At 38.6% G+C, this 23,274-nt stretch overlaps 1 protein-coding gene across 4 annotated transcripts in view; it reads right to left on the reverse strand.

The window, feature by feature from the left end:
• Positions 1-7,602: 7,602 nt before the first annotated feature.
• Positions 7,603-23,274, reverse strand: part of EXOC2 (exocyst complex component 2) — a 386,269-nt gene continuing 370,597 nt past the window's right edge. For all 4 annotated transcript variants that reach the window (XM_066376909.1, XM_066376910.1, XM_066376908.1 and 1 more), the window contains 5 exons: positions 22,184-22,239; positions 21,877-21,999; positions 14,557-14,618; positions 11,226-11,285; positions 7,603-9,235 (listed from right to left, as the gene is read on the reverse strand). In XM_066376909.1, coding sequence (XP_066233006.1) covers positions 9,142-9,235; positions 11,226-11,285; positions 14,557-14,618; positions 21,877-21,999; positions 22,184-22,239 — 395 coding nt within the window. In that variant the 3' untranslated portion in view covers positions 7,603-9,141. The remainder of the gene's footprint in view (positions 9,236-11,225; positions 11,286-14,556; positions 14,619-21,876; positions 22,000-22,183; positions 22,240-23,274) is intronic.

The raw sequence follows: 23,274 nt of genomic DNA on the forward strand, positions 1-23,274 counted from the left end.
AGCTGGGTTATTCAGGGGCTACCTTTGTATGTCTTTCCTCTTTAAATTTTTTATTATGGAAAATTTCCAGTGTATCAAAAGTGGAGATAAAACTATAATAAAGCATCATTTACCTAAAATCGAGACTCAAAAATTATCAACTCATGGCCATGCTTACCTCACCTACATCCTACTCTCTTCACCCGCTCTCCACTGATACCTCCCTTAGCTCTTTTTGAAGCAAATCCCAGACATCTTATCATGTTATTTATAAAGAGTTGAAAAAAATCACACACACATTCAGTAAACTATATTTTAGAACAGTTTGGTTCACAGCAAAATTGGGCAGAAAGTACAGAGATATCCTACACTTTCTCCCTCGGACATAAGCCCCTGGTTGTCAACATCCAGACCATGTGGCACATTTGTTACAACTTATGAACGTATACTGACACATCACCCAACGTCCATAGTTTATATTAGGGCTCACTCTTGGTGTTGTGCATTCCACTGGATTGGAGAAATGTATAATGACATGTATCCACTATTCTACTACCATATAGAATAATTTCACCACCTTAAAAATGTTGCATACTCCACCTACTCATCCCTCCTTCACCACTAATCCCTGATCTTTTTACCGTTTTCATATTTGCCTTTTCCAGAATGTCACATAGTTGGTTTCATACAATAAGTAGCCTTTTTAGTTTGGTATCTTTCAGTTAGTAACATGCACTTAAGGTTTCTCCTTCTCCATGTATTTTCATGCATATACTAAATATTTTCACAGTCAGGGAAAAACCTTAAGTGAATGGAGTAATAATATTCTATTGTGTAGATGTACCACAGATTATTTATTCATTCACCTACTGACAGGTATCTTTGGTTGCTTCTAAATTTTGGCAATTATAAGCAATTGATGTATTTTTTTATTTTTATTTTTTATTTTTCTGAAGCTGGAAACGGGGAGAGACAGTCAGACAGACTCCCACATGCGCCTGACCGGGATCCACCCGGCACACCCACCTGGGGCGACGCTCTGTCCACCAGGGGGCGATGCTCTGCCCCTCCGGGGCGTCGCTCTGCCGTGACCAGAGCCATTCTAGCGCCTGGGGCAGAGGCCAAGGAGCCATCCCCAGTGCCCGGGCCATCCCTGCTCCAATGGAGCCTCGGCTGCGGGAGGGGAAGAGAGAGACAGGAGAGGGAGGGGGTGGAGAAGCAAATGGGCGCTTCTCCTATGTGCCCTGGCCGGGAATCGAACCCGGGTCCCCCGCACGCCAGGCCGACGCTCTACCGCCGAGCCAACCGGCCAGGGCCTCAATTGATGTATTTAAAACGTCACTGCCAAACCCAAGGTCATCTAGATTTCTCTTATATTAATAACTTTTAGTTTTGCATTCTACATTTAGGTATACAATCTATTTTGAGTTAATTTTTACAAAGGTACAAGGTCTGTGTTTAGATTCTTTTTTTTTTTTCTTTTTGCATTAGATGTCCAGTTGTTCTAGCACGACTTGTTGAAAAGACTATTTTTTCTCCATGGTATTACCTTTGCTTCTTTGTCAAAGGTCAGTTGACTGTAGTTGTATGGGTTTATTTCTTAGCTATGTGGTCTGTTCCGTTGATCTCTTTGTCTATTTTTTTTTTTAATTTTTATTTATTTATTTATTTATTTTTTACAGAGACAGAGAGTGAGTCAGAGAGAGGGATAGACAGGGGCAGACAGACAGGAACGGAGAGAGATGAGAAGCATCAATCATTAGTTTTTCATTGCACATTGCAACACCTTAGTTGTCCTTAGTTGTTCATTGATTGCCTTCTCAAACGTGCCTTGACTGCGGGCCTTCAACAGACCGAGTAACCCGTTGCTGGAGCCAGCGATCTTGGGTCCAAGCTGGTGGGCTTTTGCTCAAACCAGATGAGCCTGCACTCAAGCTGGCAACCCTCGGGGTCTCGAACCTGGGTCCTCTGCATCCCAGTCTGATGCTCTATCCACTGCGCCACCGCCTGGTCAGGCTCTTTGTCTATTCTTTTAGTAATACCACACTGTTATGGTCACTGTAGCTTTACAGTGACATTTTATATAACATGTTATTTACAAAGAGTTAAAAGATAATGACTTTAAAAAATCATAATCACATATAATTCCTTTATAACAATGTTTAAATACTGTTAGAATGTTTAAACTTTTCCAATTATTTAATTTAAAAAATAATTTGTTGGTTCTATTCAAATAATATTCATACAATGCAATTAATTGATAAATACCTGAAATATATTTTATTATACAGAATACCCTCTGGCCTATTCCCTCTAATTTTTTTTTTTTTTTTTAGAATTTCTTTACTAAAGAAAATGGAGTTTTTACTTTAAAGTTTTCTGCAGTATAAATTTTTCTGATTGTCCATTGATATGTTCTTCTATCCCCATAATTCCTGTAAATTAAATAGCTATAGATGTCCAAATTTTGTTTCTTTGGTGGTTGTTTGTGTTGGTATGTCCATGTGTGTGTGTGTGTTTGGCAAGAATGAGTCATTGGTGTATTTTAAGAGATGTTTCTAGAACAGGAATAAGAGATACTTCCTGTGTGTGAGTCCTGATTTGGTACCTTTAGCATCCAGGGATGGGTAGTGGATTCATCGAAATAGAAGGTCCATGGCTTCTCTCCACTAAGAGTCCCTTCAATTTTTAAAAGTTGCAGTAAACAATCATATCTTATGAGCAACAAATCTGAAGACCATATGCATGTAAACAGTTTGGTATATTATGATCAAATAAAACAAACAAAAAGTTAATGTGAACTTTCAGTTATAAAGGGCAGACTGAAATCACACAGTAACATTAGCTCTAACCAACACTACAAAAATGACAGTGAAGTTTTACATATGTGTGCACGTGCATGTGTATATACACAGCACATGTACCCAGTACACATACTGTATTTGTCTATACACACACAGTAAGTACACTGCATATAATAGGGTATACAACTATATATAGTTAATATTAAATATATATAAAAGTCATACATCCAAAAAGAAAAAGATAATAGGAGAGAAAATAATAGCTATAAAAGTTTGGAAGCAGATTTAGCAGATCTAAAAACATGGGAGCCTAGTCCCTGGCTGGTTGGCTCAGTGGTAGAGCGTCAGCCTGGCGTGCAGGAGTCCCGGGTTCGATTCCCGGCCAGGGCACACAGGAGAAGCGCCCATCTGCTTCTCCACCCCTCCCCCTCTCCTTCCTCTCTGTCTCTCTCTTCCCCTCCCGCAGCCAAGGCTCCATTGGAGCAAAGTTGTCCCGGGCGCTGAGGTTGGTTCTATGGTCTCTGCCTCAGGCGCTAGAATGGCTCGGGTTGCACCAGAGCGACACCCCAGATGGGCAGAGCATTGCTCCCTGGTGGGCATGCTGGGTGGATCCCGGTCGGACGCATGCGGGTGTCTGTCTGACTGTCTCCCTGTTTCCAACTTCAGAAAAATACAAAAAAAACACCCCAAAACAACAACAACAAAAAACATGGGAGCCTAAACCGGCAGTATGTACAACAAAGCTACAATCTAGTCTATACTGCAAAATTCCCAAAAGGCTCAAGAACTCATAATAAGGGAAGTTCTGGAAATGGGGATAAAGTTCAGGCTAAAACCAAATAATCAGTTTAAAGACTGTTTAAGCAACAGCCAGAGGTTCCCAGGTCTCTTCCTTCCCACACAGCTGGGCAATGCTCTTGATTTTTCCACTCCAGGAGAAGACCAGATCTTTGTTCTCCAAAAGGGATAAAGGCAGAAGGCCATGGGATACCAAATTCAGTTGAGAGCAAGGGTACTATCCTCACAAAAACAATATTCCAAGCCTTCTTCCTCTTCTTCCTTCCAGAAGGCACAAGATTGAAAGAACACTCTCTAGTCTCTACAGAATCTTAGCAGCCCAGGAAAATTTCGTAAATATAATAATGTTAGGAACTCCTCAATGGAAAGGGCCATCCATCCTACCCAAACTGAAGCTCAGTTATAAGACCCACGTACTACATGGAGCTTACACTGCTACCCAGCTTTTGGTGCTCTATTGATGAGTATGAATAGGTATCCAAAGATTGCAAGAAATTTGAAGAAGGCTATGACAATTATTCTAATATCAAAGACAAAAGAATAAGGCAAGTTGTATACTATACAAAAAAGAAAACTTCTAAAGGAGTATTATTAATCCCAGAGAAATAAGAAATAAAAAGCACTCAATAAAAGACTATTCGGAGAAGAAAAAACTTCTTCTAAATTAAAAAAACAAACAAACCAGCAGAAACGAAAAATCCAACAGAAAGGTTGTATGATAAATGTGAGGAAGTTTCTCAGAAAGTAGAGCCTGACCTGTGGTGGCGCAGTGGATAAAGTGTCGACCTGGAAATGCTGAGGTTGCCGGTTCGAAACCCTGGGCTTGCCTGGTCAAGGCACATATGGGAGTTGATGCTTCCTGCTCCTCCCCCCTTCTCTGTCTCTCTCCCTCTCTCTCTCCTTTCTAAAATAAATAAATAAAATAAAAATAAAATTAAAAAAAATTAAAAAAAAAAGAAAGAATAAAGAGAAAAGAGATAAAACATGAGGAAAATATTTTAAAACATTTATGAAGGACCAGCATAGAAGATTCAACTAATAAAGATAAAGAAAAAAACAGGAGTAGAGGGATTCAAAGAAATAATTAAAGAAAAACTCCCAGAATCTAGACATTAGACTTATCACTAACAATATAAAGGCATTACACCTAGAACATTATGAACTTTCAGAAAATTGGGAAAAGGAGAAGGTTGTATAAACAGAGACAAAAAGACATTGGAGAACAACAGTGGGAAGGCTTGAGAATTCTGAGGAAAAGTAATTTCTAACCTAGAATTCTATATCCAGCCAAGCAATCACAAAGATTTTCATCATATATTCAAGTTCTCAAAATTTTTACTTCCCATATACTCTTTTCTGAGAAAGTTACCAGAGGTTAAGTTATATCAATGAGGGAACAAATGAATAAAGAGAATAGCATGGGACACAAAAGCAACTGGTCCAACACAGAAGGGAGGCAGCCAGAAAAAAACTCCAGGGCGATAATACTGACAGGAGATCCCAAAATTACAGGCATGAGGCTGACCTAGAGAACACCAGTCCAAACTGGGCAGCTGTGGGTGAGATTGCTCAAAATAAACTTGATGAACTACCTAAGTGTTTGAACATAGTGTAAGGACATTTGCATAACTTGGTTTGAAGAAGTTCTAGAATGAGTGTAAAATACATAGAAAGCATAGGACATATAAAAAGTACAATAGGAACATACAAAAAATATTTAGTATATTACTGGCTTAGCACCAAATGGCATTTACATAGGTACACTAAATTGAACACTGAATTATGGTCAAACCAAAATGAACGTACTTGGTGGAAAGGTCAAGGGAAGTGTGGGTGTGGTAGAGGCAACAAAAGAGTTAAGTTCTCATCTGCTGTAGGAAGACCTGTTAAGACAGAGACATCAAAATCAAAAGAACCAGATCAGCTAAAAAGAGTTAAGAGTGGATGGCTTTAGAAAGCAGGTAACCCAAACACCCAGATTCCAATTGTAAAATATTCATTGTTATGTATTTATAACCTAGCTAGTACAAAAGGCTTTCAGTGATACATATAATAAAACTAAATTGGATGCCCTGGCCAGCGGTTCAATGAATCGAGTGTCGGCTTGGCCTATGAACATCCCAGGTTCGATTCCCAGTCAGGGCACAGAAGAGAAGCGACCAATTGCTTCTCTTCCCCTTCTGCTTCCCCTTCTCTCCCTCTTCCCCTCCTGCAGCCAGTGGCTCAATTGGGTTGAATGTCAACCTGGGTGCTGGTCTAAGCAGGTCAGCCTTAGGCACTAAAAATAGCTCGGCTGATTCCAGCATAGGTTCCAGATGGGGTTGCTGGGTAAATCCCAGTTGGGGTGCATGTGGGAGTCTGTCTCACTATCTCCTCTCCCCTCACTTCAAAAAAAAAAAGAAAAAGAAAACATAAGTGAGTAGAAAATGAGATGATATCAGTACACAAAAAGTGTGACTATAAAAATATGCAACCTGCATTTAAAGCAAAACTAAAAGTAAAACCGCTGCTCTAATTGCAGTACATGTGTCAAGTATTCTGTATATCTTTTATATTTTCAGAGCATTTATAAATCCATATGAAAACCTTTATTATAGTATCGGTAGGTAAATGTTTAATGACAAAATATAAGCAAGTTTCGGTCTATAGTAAAGCATAATTATTTAAACATACATTAAATAAAATAGTTTACTTATTTTAGAAACCTAATTTTTATTTAAAAGCTGCTAAGTTCTTATTTTCAGAAAACCCATTATAATATCCTTCTGCAACTAATAAACATTCCACCCCCATAATCATGAAACAAACATGACCCTCTTTCTCAAAGTCTAGAATTATTCAATAAGATGTAATCTTCCCTGTTCATCCCCTTTAAGAAAACTGCATGCCAGGGTGACAGCAACAGGACAGTGACTCAGGGAGTTGTGCCTACTGCAATGATGCTTGTTTCGTAATGCTGGCATCATTTCTAGAACATGCCACTGTAATGGTACACTGATACTGAAAGTCTTAGTAAAACCAAATTATTTCTAATACTTTTCAGCACTGAAGTGAGCTAAACTTTGCTAAATGACATGAAGCTAGGCTGACCACATGGACAAGGATGTGCTAAACCCTAGCACTACCGGCGTGTGAAAGCAAGCACCTTTGAGTAACTTACATTTTTTTCTCAGCTACCTCTTTGTAAATTTGTTCCAAGTCTCTCAGATTTCTTCCTACATTATATTCAGACATTTCCTCTTAACTACTAAATTGTTCTTTTGTACCTTAAGCAGCTCTTAAAATTCCCCTTTCTTCCAAGAAGTCCCCTTGACTTGCTGGAATAGCAGTGCTTGAACCACCTTATTTCAGTGTGGGGTTTTTATGTGTCTACTCTGAGCTATAAAAGCACTCACCTGTTCCTATTTTGCTTAAATTTTATTATCCTCTTGCATTTATATGCTTCTCTTAGCTATGTCACTGGAGGAGGAACAGCAGAAAGCATGTTCTGCTTGAAGGAAAAACTGGCCGTGATTATGTTAAGGGGCAATGAAGCCAGACAACTCTAAGTGTGACACAGATCCTGCCCTTTCCAGCTTTGTCGTCTTAGAGAAGTTGCCTACCCCTCTTGAAGCCTTAATTACCTCATCTGTGAAACAAATATAATACCACCTAGCTCATAATGTTTTGTTTTAAAATTGACATTGGAAACAACCCAAGTGCCCATCAGTAGATGAGTAGATAAAAAAACTATGGTATGTTTACACAGTGGAATACTATATGGCCATTAAAAGGGTATCTTAACCTTTTGTGACAGCATGGATGGACCTGCTGAGAGCATTATGGTAAGTGAAATAAGCCAGTCAGAAAGACAAGTACCATATGATTTCAATCATAATGTTTTCATAAAGCTGTTGGGAGTGCGAAGTGATAATTTAGTGCAGTGCCTAGCATATTGGGAAGGCCCCAAGTGGAGAATTAACAGGACACCTGATAAATGCTTTCTGCCAATGATGAAACAAACATAAGGTAAACTGGAATTTATTTATTCTGAGTGTTAAAATTAGACTGATAAAAAGTTATATAGCTAATGGAAATATTGAAATACAGATGCTTAGGGAATAAATGTCAGCTAAATTGCATCTTCTACTGAAGATACATTCTTTATTGGCCGAATGCTCTATACTATATATTTAAAATAACACAAATATTCAGGATTGTAGTTTTGTAATTTAATCCATAGTCATGTTAGGTATAGTGGTTAATATGCTTAAGAGACACAATATTTTGTATATCAAGCACATTCATAAAAGACTAAACTTTCACTTCTAGTTACTATGATTCCCCCCCCCCATATATCATATGAACAAACATGACACTGACTTACTCAAATAATGGATACTGTATACAGCTAGAATGTACTTTAAAATTAGTTGTATTAACAAAGATATTAATTTCAGCATAAAAAAAGGAGATTCTGTGAAAACCCTGACACACAGACTGCAGTTATTCAGTGTCCTGAAGTGATGCATGATGGGAGTGTGGTGGGGGTTAACGTGGAAGACCTACCATGACCTGAACAAATGGCCGTGGCGCATCAACAGCTCTTCCCACCCCTGAATGAGGAGCACCTACCTTCACTACCTCAGGAAATAGCCTCTGAGGAGCAGCGTTCTCTCAGCAATGGGGCGAGATACATCAGCGGGTGAGAAGGGGAGAGAAAAGGAGCTGCCCGAGGGGACGGAGCAGACAGCTGTGGGCCTGGTTTGTCCCGTAGTAGACACTGAAGACTGCAGCAGTTCCAAACAGCACCTACAGGGCATTCCAGCCCCACCACACATAATGGGGTGCACAGGAACAGCCAAGACACTGACATACAGTGACATTAAAAAAGGAGTGAGACAAAAAAAGAAAACTACATTGACAAGATATTTAATGTTTTGGGCTATGAAAAACAAAAATTAGGCAGCAAATGGACATCTGGACCACAAATAATCACCCCAAACAGAACATTTTTCAAATGCAGATCACAGATTTTCTAAAGATCTACTCCAATAAGGAAAGTTGGAGCTATTGGTATGAAATAAAGTTTTTAAGTACAGCTGTTTGGTTAGGACTTAAAGCTCCAAAGATGTCTAAATGTAACTTTCCAAATCTCTTCTTACCAATCTATCCTTGTGTCCTGGAAGCCACTGATGTTAAAATATTAGTAGGTGAGACACTGAAAAATGCTTCAGTATATATCACATGTCATCTCAAAAACACTCCTGTAATAGTAATTCTTCCTGCAGCATTGACCATGAAACATTTAGTTAAGGGGGAAAAATAATATCATATATATAGTCATATGGGACCTAATATAATAAAAATGACAAAACAAATACTGCTTGGGAATTTCAAATAAGGGTATTTTGGTTGAAATAAAACATAACCAACATCTTTCTAAGCTACTAACTCAGGGGAAAAAGAGAGAGAAATTGCAAACCTAATGCTTTATATGCAAATACCCTTACAGCACTTAAGAAACAGTAATTTTATTACTTTTATCTTTGGATTGCCCCTATTTTGGAGGTACAGGTATTTATGTTTTCATCATGGTTGAAGAAGCAGCTTGGAAACAGGCGAGCTGCAAGTGCATGCTACTCTTGAACTTGTTCAGCAGCTCTTCCAGTGACCTGCAAGAAACACAGATCATTTTACAATCTCACAGAAGAAAACATGCAGGGAGCCAGCTGCTTTATTTACCTATGGATTCTTAACTCAGTAACAGAAACAAAGCCCTTACAGAAGTTACGAAGAGCGAAGATACATATTTATGTTTCTATATAAAAATCTCCCTCCTGTTTCTATCAGCGAGATTAGATTCCTCCCTAAAACAGATTGTTTGCACCTGTACATTTTCTTCACTTTTCAAAAATTTATATACACTAAAATGTACTCTTTTTGACATACAGTTCTATAAATGTTGACAAACATCTCAGCAGCTTAACAACTCCATAACTGGATGCGGACTGGGCCCCTCCTCTTCCTGACTCTCTTGTGCTACCCCTTCTAAGCCACTTTCCCTTTGCGCCCACCTGTGCGCCATGATCTGTCTAATATCTGTTTCTCTTATTTTACATTTTTGTCTTCGACAAATATTGACAAGTGGTAAACTAAAGTGGTGAATTAAGCACCAGAAGAGCAGGGTTACTTCCAACTCCAGTGGGCAAATCACGCTACTATTTGATAACTCAATCTGTTTCCTTAACTTGTCTGAAATGTCCATAACATTTTAGGGCCAAAAGCAATCTTAGATTTATCTGGTTCAGATGAAGCAACCAAGTGGGCTCACTGGTACTGACGTCAAGAGATTATTTCATGGTTTAACAATGCTCAATATTAGAACACTGTTCCAATACTAGATCTAAAATAACAGTCCCCATCCAGGACTATAGCAGGGTGGCTGTTGTTCTTGACTTCCCCTCAAAAAGCACTAGCCTTTTAAGCCATGTTCTGAATGTTAAAAATAATAGTAATTGTTTTCATATTTTAAAATGTATTTTTATATTTATAAACATATTCATTAGTTATGAACATATTTATTATATTAATGAACATATTTATTGTATATTTATGAACATATTTTTATTATGAACATAAGTTTTTTTAATTAAAAAAATTTCCATGGATTTGAGGGGAAGGGAGAAAAGGAGGGAGAGAAGCGTCGACTCGTTTCTCTTAGGTGTTCCATTTAGCTGTGCACTCATTGATTGCTTCTCATATGTGCCCTGCTCTGATGGGGATTGAACCTGCAACCTCTGGTGTGCCAGATGGACACTTTATCCACTGAACTACCTGGCCAGGGCCTGAAAATTTTTATTTTAAAGAAATGAAAAGGTTAGTGTGAGAAAGAAGTAGGAGAAGGGCAAACAGGGCTATAGGTGCAAGCACTGTTAGTACAGCCACCCTTTTGACCATTAGGGACATGCAAGCAAAAGAACTGTCTGCTACCCTTTCTTCCCAACCCAGCCCAGGTCTCCATGTTGGTGAAGTAGCAAAAATCTATGTTTCTGCTGCCTCAGGTTGAGGACAGGCTGGGCACTGGTTAAATTAACCTGGCCTTGATTTTGTCTCAGGTCAGAATTTCTTGTCCTATGAGTACCAAAGTTTGAAGTGACTGAGACAATCAGTACAGTATTAGTGAAACATATATAATTTTACGGTATCATATTTATAAATCTACTCTTCCTTAATACTTTATAGGTATTACTTAGAGCACAAAGCTGTACATTGCCAAGCTACTCAAAGGAAAGAAATCACTGTGCTCTGCATTTTACTACGCTATCTTCTTTTACATTTCCCTAAGTAGTCTTAAAAATTTAAGACAATGATATAGTTGAATAAATAAGTCAAAATAAACTTTCTTATGACATCTTCTATACTGTTTACTTAAAACAAGAAAAGAACTAATTTCTAAACTGTCAAAAGTCCAACAGTAAGGTTTTCCCTTACTGTCACTTGAGAGACAAGCAAGGCATAGCTAGCATAATGCATACTATTAAGAGCTATTAAGTACTGCACCTCCTTAAATCCAAATCATTATTTATAAAAACAGCACTTTTACGTAACAGAATCTGGTTCAAGACACCTCCCTGGCCCCTGAGAAGGGCACACAGCACTTACTTTTTGTCTGCTCCACTGGAAAGCTGAGGCAGGGCTTCCAGAGCCTGTTTAAAACTAGACCTGAAATGTAAGCAGCAACATTTATAAACATTTTATGTTTCTATGAGGAATTAGAGCATCATAAAGAATTCTTAAGTGTATTTTAAATAAAAAACTAGTAGTATAAACCTGTGCAACATGTAGAAATGAGAAAAAGTAAAAGTGAAAAACAATAGAAAATGTTCAAGTGAGGGCAGAGTTACCAGAGGCTTTGTAGGAGCAGAGTAAAAAATTCACCTAGGAATGGAACATAACTGGAAAAGCTAAAGTAGAAACTGAATTTTATAAAAGCATGCTACTTGTGGTAGATGAAAACCTAATGTAGACATTTAAGTTTTTAAAGTCTTTACTTCCAAAACAAAACTGAACTCTAGATAAAGCAACTGGTAAGAAAGGAAGGAAATGAAGTAGAAACGTGATCTTGTACAAGATTACACAAATGGGAACAGTTTTGTGTACAGGGCCCGACTTACAGCCAAAATCTTATAATAACTGAACATAGTGTTTTATAAAATTCAGCTATTATTATTTTAAAAATTTGTAGGATAATGATATATAAAATTTAATATTATCTCATTTCATGAAAAAGAGTAATTTTAAAAGCACCAATTTGATACATTTAACTTGTTAATGTAGAAAGTATACCAGAAAAATTACTAAATGAAATGAAAAGCATTTTAGGGGAGATTATTTGGTACTAACTTGGACCATACACTAAGAAACAATTGACAGAGATGAAGAAATAAATGTAATTATTCATGACTTTAAAGTGGTCTTTGATTTTGTATAGTAAAAGCATCCTCATCAGTATACCAGGAAGTAACTTTTGAGCAGTATTTCTCAACCTAGGAGCAGGTATCCTAACAACATATAGAGCAGGGGTCGGAAACCTTTTTGGCTGAGAGAGCCATTAACGGTACATTTTTTTTTTTTTGTATTTTTCTGAAGCTGGAAACGGGGAGAGACAGTCAGACAGACTCCCGCATGCGCCTGACCGGGATCCACCCGGCACGCCCACCAGGGGGCGACGCTCTGCCCCTCCGGGGCGTCGCTCTGCCGCGACCACAGCCACTCTAGCGCCTGGGGCAGAGGCCAAGGAGCCATCCCCAGCGCCCGGGCCATCTTTGCTCCAATGGAGCCTTGGCTGTGGGAGGGGAAGAGAGAGACAGAGAGGAAGGAGGGGGGGGGGGTGGAGAAGCAAATGGGCGCTTCTCCTATGTGCCCTGGCCGGGAATCGAACCCGGGTCCCCCTCACGCCAGGCCGACGCTCTACCGCTGAGCCAACCGGCCAGGGCTAACAGTACATATTTTAAAATGTAATTCCATGAGAGCCATACAACGACCCGTGTACGTTATGCATTATCCAATAAAAATTTGGTGTTGTCCTGAAGGACAGCTGTGATTGGCTCTAGCCACCGGCAACCATGAACATGAGCGGTAGAAAATGAATGGATTGTAATACATGAGAATGTTTTATATTTTTAACATTATTTTTTTATTAAAGATTTGTCTGCAAGCCAGATACAGCCATCATAAGAGCCACATCTGGCTCGTGAGCCAAAGGTTCCCAACCCCTGGTATAGAGAGACTGCTAAGTCCCAATGGAGTCATAAAAACTGGCACTATAAGGCTTCAGTTACTCCTGGTGGAGACAAGTGTGAGTGTGGGGATGCATTACAGCTTGTGAGCACACTTAGCTCCCCCACAATATGAAATTGCCCCCCCCCCACTTTATCCTTATGTTGAGGCAAGTCTCTGCCATATCTCCACAAGCATCTTGTTTCTTGTAAACCTCTTCTCAATTAATCAAAACAATTATGATGCTATTACATTATAAGTTATGATACCACCTATTTGTAGTGCATCAATAGTTTAGAAGGTGACTTGACATATTTTTTCATTTAATTTCCCCAAAGATTTGCCTAGAAAGTATTACTATATTTCTTTTATAATGAGGAACTCAGGTTATGAAAGGTTAAGTTAGTGAGAATAAATACATAGGTACCTACACATGGCACACATACACATCAAATGTGGAAGGAACACTTTCTATCATCTGTTACTTAGTGCTTTGTGCAGAAAAACAGTGACTGGGAAAAGGTGTGGTTAAATAATTAACATGGGAATTATTTAGAAATGGCTTCTGGCCAGCCATGATGAATAAGAATACGAAGCTAACTTTTTTAGGAAAAAAGTTAAGGGGCCTTTCAGATTTAATAGTGAGAATGATGGCACAAGTCAAGCTATCAAAAGCTAAAAATACATGAATAAGTATATTGCACAAAATATCCTTAAACATTTTATTTGTATACTACTTGGCTTCTTGTGCACATTAACAGTATAACCCAAAATTTCCTAGGTAATGTTGCCACTGGTGTAAACAAGTTTGTCAAAGTAAGTAGTGCTGTTTCAGTTCACCTACTGATATTTCAATGATAGGAAATCCTGACTTTCATTCAAAACAGCTAAAACTTATCATCAAATTTCCACTACAAAAATTTTCAGAGAAACCACAAGGCTTCCTCTTATGCTGATAATTACAGTGCTTGAACTGTCCTTCAAAGTCTGCTGTGGATAGACTCAGTTCTTCTTTTTTTTAAAGGAGAATGTAATACTTTGCTACATCATTTATGAGAATAAATTATCTTATAGAATGAAAAACATAAAATTATACTAAATTGCCTGACCAGATAGTGGTGCAGCAGAGAGAGCATTGGACTGGGACACGGAGGACCCAGATTTAAAACCCTGAGGTCACCGCTTGAGCGTGGGCTAATATGGCTTGAGCGTGGGATCACAAACATGACCCCATGGTCGTTGGCTTGAGCCCAAAGGTTGCTGGCTTGAAGCCCAAGATCGCTGACTTGAGTAAGGGGTCACTCAGTCTGCTGTAGCCCCCTGGTCAAGGCACATATGAGAAAGCAATCAATGAACAACTAAGGCGCCGCAACGAAGAATTGATGCTTCTCATCTCCCTCCTGGTCTGTCTGTCCCTATCTGTCCCTCTCTCTGTCTCTCTCTGCCACACACACATATATATACACACACACACTAAATCTTTTTTCCTTTATATTATGCTCTAAAGAACCTGTCTCTTAGGAATCTATTATAGTTTATATTATGTGTATGCATGCTTTTAAATGAAAAAATTTGATCAAATGTAAACATTTTCATGTCACAATATCACAAAAATTCCCTCTGATCAGTTATCTTTACAAAGGACTTCACATGTTAGAAAGGCAAGCTTTATTTTTAATGAAGCACTCCAGAACAAGAACATTTAGCATCTCACTTGCTTTCAGGTGTCAGGTAAACAGCTACAGTATCCCTCAAAGCACAGATTTCAAGCCTCGCCTAAAAATGAAAAAAGGACAAAGTGACAATAAGGATCTCTGACAATGATCAAGCAGAAATAGGTTGTAAGGGGGACAGTTTCCAGCCAGTTTATTGTGTTGACAGAATACTACAGGCATAAGGTTACTTCTACCCATGTGATTACTAGTTATGAACAGACTTGAAAACAGACCAAAGAAATAGGCTATGACAAAATTTCCGTTGACTGAAAATTAATTTATAGTCAAATATGACTGTGTGAATGCAGGGAGCTAGATATCTTGCTATGAAAGGTATGGACTACACAAGGATTTCCCAACAGTCTGCATTTACTACCTACCTCATAATTTTCCTTTCCATCTGCTTGTGAGAGGAAGGAAAGTTGGAAACACTGTCCTCAAATTCTTTTCCTCCACAGATTTAAGGAAGTGGGTTGGCTTACTTCCTTACACCTGAACCTTCTAGCCATACTGACTTTAATCTCAAAGGCTAAGCTAAAGCTCTACAGATTCAATATGATGCCTAGTAAAATTACAATCAGATTTTTTAAAAACAAAAATTGACAAGTTGACTCCAAACAGACAAAACAATTGTGAAAAAGAATAACACAGTTGGAAAAATTCACGCTTTCTGAAGTCAAAACTTACTACAAAGCTACAATAATCAAGACAGTGTGAAACTGGTATATGGACAGACATGTAGGTCAACAAAATAGAATTGAGTGTCCAGAAATAAACCTTTACATTTATGATCAACTGATTTTTGACAAGGGAGACCAGTGAATGGGCAAAGAACAATCTCTTCAACAATGAGGCTGAAATAACTGGATATTCTTATGTAAAAGACTGAAATTAGATACTGTCCTTAATACTAAAATTAATTCAAAAGAGACCTAAATGTAAGCAATAAAATTATAAAACGCTAGTATAAATCAGGAGTAAATCTTTGTGATGTTGGGCTGGGAAGCCTTCTTAGAAATGACATCAAAGTATAAGAATAAAAGAAAAAATAGATAAATTGAACTTCATCAAAATTAAAACATTCTATACTCAAAAGGAAACCATCAAGAAAGTGAAAAGAATGAGACACCACTTCTCCTACCTGAGAATGGCTATAATCTGACAGACAGTAACATTTATTGGCAAAAATGTACAGGACCTGGAATTTTTTCATACATGCTGGTAGGAAAGTCAAGTGACTGGTCACAGGAAAGCAACAAAAGATGACAGAAATGTGAAATCTGCACCAAATAAAAGGAAAACCCTCCCAGCTTCTGTAGGATGATGTGGCAGCATGTGCGCATGTGCAGATGATGATGTAACACCGTGTATACAGTGGAGCAGCCCACGGCCATGCCAGTCGAGATGTGGACAGTACAGAGGAAAGTTCAGTGTGTTCTGTGGCTCGCTAAATTCGAATCTGTGACCAAAGTGCAATGTGAATATCGGCACGTTTATAACAAAGCGTTACCACATAGAAATAACATTACCCGGTGGGATAAGCAGTTGAAGGAAACCGGCAGTTTGGTGGAGAAACTCCATTCTGGTAGGCCATCAGTCAGTGACGAGTCTGTAGAGGCTATACGGGATAGCTACTTAAGGAGCCCTAAAAAATCTGTGCGTGAGCCCACATCGAACTGCACTGAATAGGTATGAAACTGGGAGAGTTTTCCTTTTATTTGGTGCAAATTTCACATTTCTATCATCTTTTGTTGCTTTCCTGTGACCGGTCAAAAGTGCACATGACTTTACGGACACACTGTATAACTGAAAGAAATGAAAACATATGTCCACAAAAAACTTATAAATGAATGTTCACAGAGGCCTTCTTCATAAATTGATTTTGGTGATGATTACAAAACTTTGTGAACATAGTAAAAAAAATATCACTGAGTTGTATACTCTTTTTATATATTTGTGTGGTATATGAATTATACCTGCACAAAACTTTATTTTTATTTTTTCTTAAGTGAGAAGTGGGGAGGCAGAGAGACAGACTCCTGTATGTGCCTGGACTGGGACCTACCCGGCAAACCCCCTATAGGACAATGCTCTGCCCACCTGGGGCCGTTGCTCTGTTGCTTAGCAACCAAGCTATTTTAGGCCCTAAGATGAAGGCCATGGAGCCATACTCAGTGCCTGGGGCTCCAACAGAGTCATGGCTGGCAGTTGGAAGGGGAAGAAAGAGCTAGAGAGAGAAGCGAGAGGGGGAGGGGTGCAGATGTAGATGGTTGCTTTTCCTGTGTGCCCTGATGGAAATTGAACCCAGGACATCCACGTGCCAGGCCAATGCTCTACCACTGAGCCAACCGGACAGGGCAAAGTTTAATGACAGAAAAGCTATACCTAAAGTTTACACATGTTTGCAAGCTTGAAGTGTGACTTTACACACAGATCAGTTTTCCTCAGTTCTAAAAGAACCTCTGATGAGAAAGCCCACAGCTGCCACCTTCGACTCAGGTGCCCATAGTGTGGGTGATGTTCAGGACATGATTCTGCAGGAGTGCATGAAATGTAAAACAATCATAAAGGACATGGCTAGTTCTTTAAATCAGAGTTAATTAGAAATTCTGTAATCAATCTGGATAAAAACTGATTTATAAAAGGTACAGTATATTCAGTGAAACTTTTCTGTTTGAAAAGTAATTGTTTGGTTTCATTTTTCACTGTTTCATAAGCCTGAAAAATAGTTTGTAACTAGAGAGCCTATCTATGACAATTTACCTTTATTGTTTATACTCTAGTTTATGTAAAAATCATACCTACAATGAAAAATATCGAAGAGTAAAAATAAGGTAGCACTTTTAGGTGAATATTTTAGGATTAAATAAATCACTGTAAAAGTAATCTTCATGTAGAAATTTCAGTCAAACAAGGTGTTTTAATTAACCTATGAATTATGCCAATTGTAAAAGTTATAGTTATTTCTATAGTATACAAAAAACTGTATGCCAAAAAAAATCATGCTAAAAGATCAGCTAAAATCACCAAACTGTCACTCCGCTCCTCTCTAAACTGCGTGTCAGGAAGGTTTTGAAGACTGATGCATTGACCTTTGATGTTAATGACTATTAAAGATCAATCTGTAGTTTTTCTCAGAGTTATCTACTCAAAAGGACATCAAAAAGGCATTTTCAAAGGGAAAGAGCAAAGCAGGGCAGTTATAATCATTTGAACATTTTCAAAATGAAAAAACGTCTGCCAGGTTCCTTGGAAGTATCAAGTATTAGAGGTTGAATAGTCACAGTGGCCGATAGTCTCCTGGATATGTGAAGAGGAAATCCTCATTTAATGTCATCGACAGGTTCTTGGAAATTGTGACTTTAAGAGAAATGATGTATAACAAAATCAATTTTACTGCAGGCTAATTGCTGGAAAAAAGAGTTTACAGTTATAAAAAAAACATCACCAAACTTCTAAATGAAGACCATAAACACTTCTAATTTAAACACTGAAATAACAGTGAGCTATTGGGAAAGATTAATAAAAACAAGGAAGATCATTATTTTTCAACCAACTTATTCCAGTTCAGGGGCGTTGAACAAAACAAATGTTTATGAAGACTTGCTGCATACGGAAAAAGTTCTCCAGCTGATTCAAATGTATATAGACGTTGAAAGAATTTTACATTGAATACGCATAAACCCACAGTCTCTACCATTAACACTTACTAGCACTGTCATTTATCTATCCAACCATAAACCCATCACATTGTTTTGATGTACTTCACCATGCATGATTAACTATAGTAGACAGTTTTAATTCTTTTTTTTTTTTTTTTTTTAGTTAAAATTTACATTCTACACAATGGACAAATATTTTTATTTTTATTTTTTTAAGTGAGAGGGGAGGGGAGATAGCGAGACAGAGTGCACCCCGACGGGGATCCACCAGCAACCCTCCTCTGGGGCTGATGCTAAAATCAACTGAGCAATCCTCAGTGCCTGAGGCCAATGCTTGGACCAACTGAGCTATCCTCAGCATCTGGGGCTGGTACTTGAACCAATGGAGCCACTGGTTGTGAGAGGAGAAAAGAAAAAAAAAATGGTGGGGGGGAGGGGAGAGGGAGAGAAAGAGAAACAGATGGTCGCTTCTCATGTGTGCCCTGTCCAGGAATCAAACCGGGATGTCTGTATGCTGGGCCAACACTATCCACTGAGCCAACTGGCCAGAGCCACAAAGGACAAATCTTATAGTGTAACATTTGATGAGTTCTGATACATAAACCTGAGCAATGAAAACATATATTCAAGGGAGAGAACCATCACCCTATGAAGCTCCTTTAGGTCCATCCCATTGAATCACAACTACCCAGAGGTAAGCACTTCCTGAGAACTTTTTCTATCGCCGATTAGAAACAGATATAGTGACGTGTGTTTTACTCTAAGGCTTCCTTTCTTCAGCTTAAAGCTCCTGAGATTGATCGGGGGGTACCAGTAGTCTGTCCTCAATGTTGAATAGTATGTTCTAGATCAGGGGTCCCCAAACTACGGCCCGCGGGCCACATGCAGCCCCCTGAGGCCATTTATCCGGCCCTCGCAGCACTTCTGGAAGGGGCATCTCTTTCATTGGTGTTCAGTGAGAGGAGCATAGTTCCCATTGAAATACTGGTCAGTTTGTTGATTTAAGTTTACTTGTTCTTTATTTTAAATATTGTATTTGTTCCCGTTTTGTTTTTTACTTTAAAATAAGACATGTGCAGTGTGCATGGGGATTTGTTCATAGTTTTTTTTTACAGTCCGGCCCTCCAACGGTCTGAGGGACAGTGAACTGGCCCCCTGTGTAAAAAGTTTGGGGACCCCGGTTCTAGATGAACATACAACAGTTTGTTTGTTTATTCCATTGATGGGCACCTGGGTTGTTTCCAGTTTTAGGCCATTATAAAGAAAACTGATATGAGCATTCTTATGTTTTTTTCATGAATATATATTTTTAGTTCCTTTGGTTAAATACCTAGGATTGGAATGGCTAGGTCACAGGAGATGTGTATGTTTAGGTTTCAAAGAAACTGCAAGAGTTTTTCCCAAAGTATGATTTACACTCCCAACAATGTGTGAGAGAGCCAAGTGATGATGCTGACCATCCTTTCATGGGTTGACTGGCCATTCTAACTGTTCTGGAAATTGAACTCAGTGTATGCTAGGCATTTTGACATTGCCTTTGCGGTCCCTAGAGTTCTGTTAATTTCCCCCCAATAATTCTTTTCTCTGTTTTTCATATGGGATTAATTTCTATTGATCTACAAATTCACTGACTTTTTCTTTTGTCTTCTCTATTCTGTAGTTATTCTGATCTAATGGACTGTAAAAAAAATTCATATACACATATATTATTTTTTTCTATTCCAGAATTTCCATTTAGTTCCTCTCTTAAGGTTTCTTTTTTTATGCTGAGATTTCTTATCTCTTCATTCATTTGAGCATAGTCGCCCTTATTTCACTGAACACAACTGCTTTAAAACTCGTCTCTGAATTCTAACAATGGGGCCATCTGAAGGCTCTCAGTTGATTGTCTTTCTATTGAAAATGGGCCATTGTATTCTTGTTTTGTTCTGCTGGTACTTTCAATAAATTTGGATTGCATCTTGGACACAGTGTACATTATGCTGTAGAGAAGCTGGGTTCTGTAATATGCCACTGATGAGTGCTGATTTTGTTTTGCTAATTTTGGCAAGCAGTTTATTTAAACTAAAACTCAAAACACTTGCCTCTTGGGCAGCATTATAACTCTTACTTCAGTTCTTTTAGGCGTAACTGGGCTGGCTGTAGTGCAGTCTGGCCAAGCATATATAGCTTAGGAGCCAACCAGAGATTTAAGCAGTGCGTACACACAACTTGTAGCTCTTGCCTTTTGCTCTCTGGGATACCTTCCTTGTTCTTCTGCTGTATGCTACATATTTTATTTCGATTTAATATTCTTTTAATGTTTTGAGGAAGACAAGAGGGCGCTGGAGTAGGCGGACGTACCAACATCCACCTCCCAGAACCAAAGTGGATTACAAAATAATTTTAAGAACTATCATCTGGAAAAACCAACTTTGGACTAAACTAAGAGGACTCTTCAACCAAGGAACACTGAAGAAGCCACACCGAGACTGGCAGAGGAGAACAGAAGCTCCATCTCCATACATACTGCAGATGGCTTTTCCAGTCTATCTGAATCATTACCAGCTAGAAGCAGCGGTCATTGGGACTTGGATGTGAGCTGCAAAGTATAGAATTGTGACAACAATTCCAGTGCTATGCGGACTTTTCCTGGACTCTTGCTCTTTGGGACAGCTCCTAACAGACTGAACTGGGGTTGGGTTGCATTTTTCAGGGATTTGGCATGGTGTTGGGGCCAACTTGGACTTGGTGAACATGTTAAGGACACTACTCTTTTATGGATTCTTGCTGTATTGGCCAAGAGTTTGCTTAAAGGCTTTAATCACTGTAAAAAAAATAGAAGACTGGATAAAGAAGATGTGGCACATATACACCATGGTATACTATTCAGCCATAAGAAATGATGACATCGGATCACTTACAACAAAATGGTGGGATCTTGACAACATTATACGGAGTGAAATAAGTAAATCAGAAAAAACCAAGAAGTGCAGGATTCCATACATTGGTGGGACATAAAAACGAGACTAAGAGACATGGACAAGAGTGTGGTGGGGGGGGGGGCGGGGGGAGGGAAGGAGGGAGAGGAGGAGGGGGAGGGGCACAAAGAAAACTAGATAGAAGGAGACGGGGGACAATCTGACTTTGGGTGATGAGTATGCAACATAATTGAATGACAAGATAACCTGGACATGTTTTCTTTGAATATATGTACCCTGATTTATTGATGTCACCCCATTAAAATTAATAAAAATTTATTTATTAAAAAAATATTCTTTTAATGTTTTAATTAATATTTTTATATTGTTTTCAATTTAGGCTAAAAAATGCTTATTTTACTGCAAAAATAATTAAAATAATAAATTTATAAAAATACCTATGTACCACAAAATCCCGCAATACAGCGGAAAATCCATGATACAAAATGAGATATATACAATTTCACCAGAGTCGTTAGGCCTTGCACTGCTCTGAAGACACAGAAACTCTGGAACTTGTAGACAAGGAATGGCTGGTGTGGTTTATGCAGGAGAGACCATGTGGACTTCAATCAGCAGGCCCATCAAAAACAAACAACTGAAAACTTGTCTGTATATCTTAGGACTGATGACTACAAATGCACCTGTATGTGTAAATAAGGCGAAGGTCTGATGTGGGACTGGATGACTTTGGTACCTGCAAGGCCCCATGCTTGCTGAAGGATGACACACACTGCATGAGTCTGTTCAGCTCCTCAGAAACCGCTTCCACCACCTTGGACAGGACTCGAGGCACCAGTTCTTTTGAAATAGTGAACACCTAAGAGGTTTAAATAAGGAGAAATGGTGCATTATGGGGACTTTTTCAAATTTGTTATAAATGAATGCACAAAAAAGTTGGGAAAAAAAGACCACCATAAAAACCATCAAATTAGCCCCTTTCTCTTCCCCCACCCCCCCGCCCAGTAACCTGTATCTTTTGGGAACATCTAATGATAGCTTACCTCTGCATGCACTGCAATTATATTCACTAATGCTTCTTTTAAATAGTTTCTGACACCTGAAATCAAGAAGGGGGAGGGAAAAGGCATTTAGTGTAAACACAAGCTGCCTGTCCCCTGCTGGCGTCGCTGTGCACAGTGCTACTGCCTCACAGCTTCTAAGGAGAAACAGAAAGTAACACCACCCTCGATTTCCTTTTGAGAACCAAATGGAGAAAGGACTGCTTTTGTACAGGTTTTTAAAAAAGGTTAAATTACTTAAGAGTTTTCTTTCATTACTTTTCCATTCTGTCATTGTTTACCTGCTCGATAAATGTTGGTAAGTCTCCTTCAAAACCGAAATTTTAAAATGTCCTTTGGTTTCTTCACATACATAGTCTACATATGTGTGCACACACACGCAAATTAACAGCCAAAAAAATAGACAACAGAAGGGTATTTACCAAAACTTAAAAAACATCCTCAGTATCTGTGATAGCATCATACTTCCAAAGGTAAAAATTCAAATGATTATGCAGAACAACTATTTTGCTCTTAATTTACTTCTGGGAGAAACTTCTGACAAAACCACATTCAATCTGATTCCATAAAGCAAGTCAAAAACTGAACACAACATCAGAGTTCGGATGGTACAGAATGAATGAACATGACTCCACTCAAAAGCAGGCACACACAAGCTCTAATAGTGTAAGAGTTCAAAGTCAGATGATCTTGGATCAAACTCTAATTTCATAACTTACAAACTGTAAGCCCAGTTTTCTCTTCTATGAGTGAGTGTAAGAACAATACCTATCTTGTAGGGCTACAGCGAGGATTACAGAAGATAGTGCATGTGATTGGTCCTGGTAGTCACAGGATTCATGAACAGCTTTCATTACAATGCAAGGAAAAAAATGTAAAATCAAAATGCTTCTTTATCATAACTCCAAAACAATTTATTTTCATTTGGAGTGGAATATTTCAGAATTCCTTCTAAATTTAATTGCATGGACTGAGAATGCCTTCTCTACAGAACAGGGAAAATACTATTGCACTGTAAAATCATGCGTGTTAACAGTAATGGAGTTAAGGAGAATCTTTCCCCAAATGTCATT

The sequence above is a fragment of the Saccopteryx leptura genome, chromosome 3, assembly GCF_036850995.1.
Source record: "Saccopteryx leptura isolate mSacLep1 chromosome 3, mSacLep1_pri_phased_curated, whole genome shotgun sequence".
Classification (NCBI taxonomy): Eukaryota; Metazoa; Chordata; class Mammalia; order Chiroptera; family Emballonuridae; genus Saccopteryx; species Saccopteryx leptura.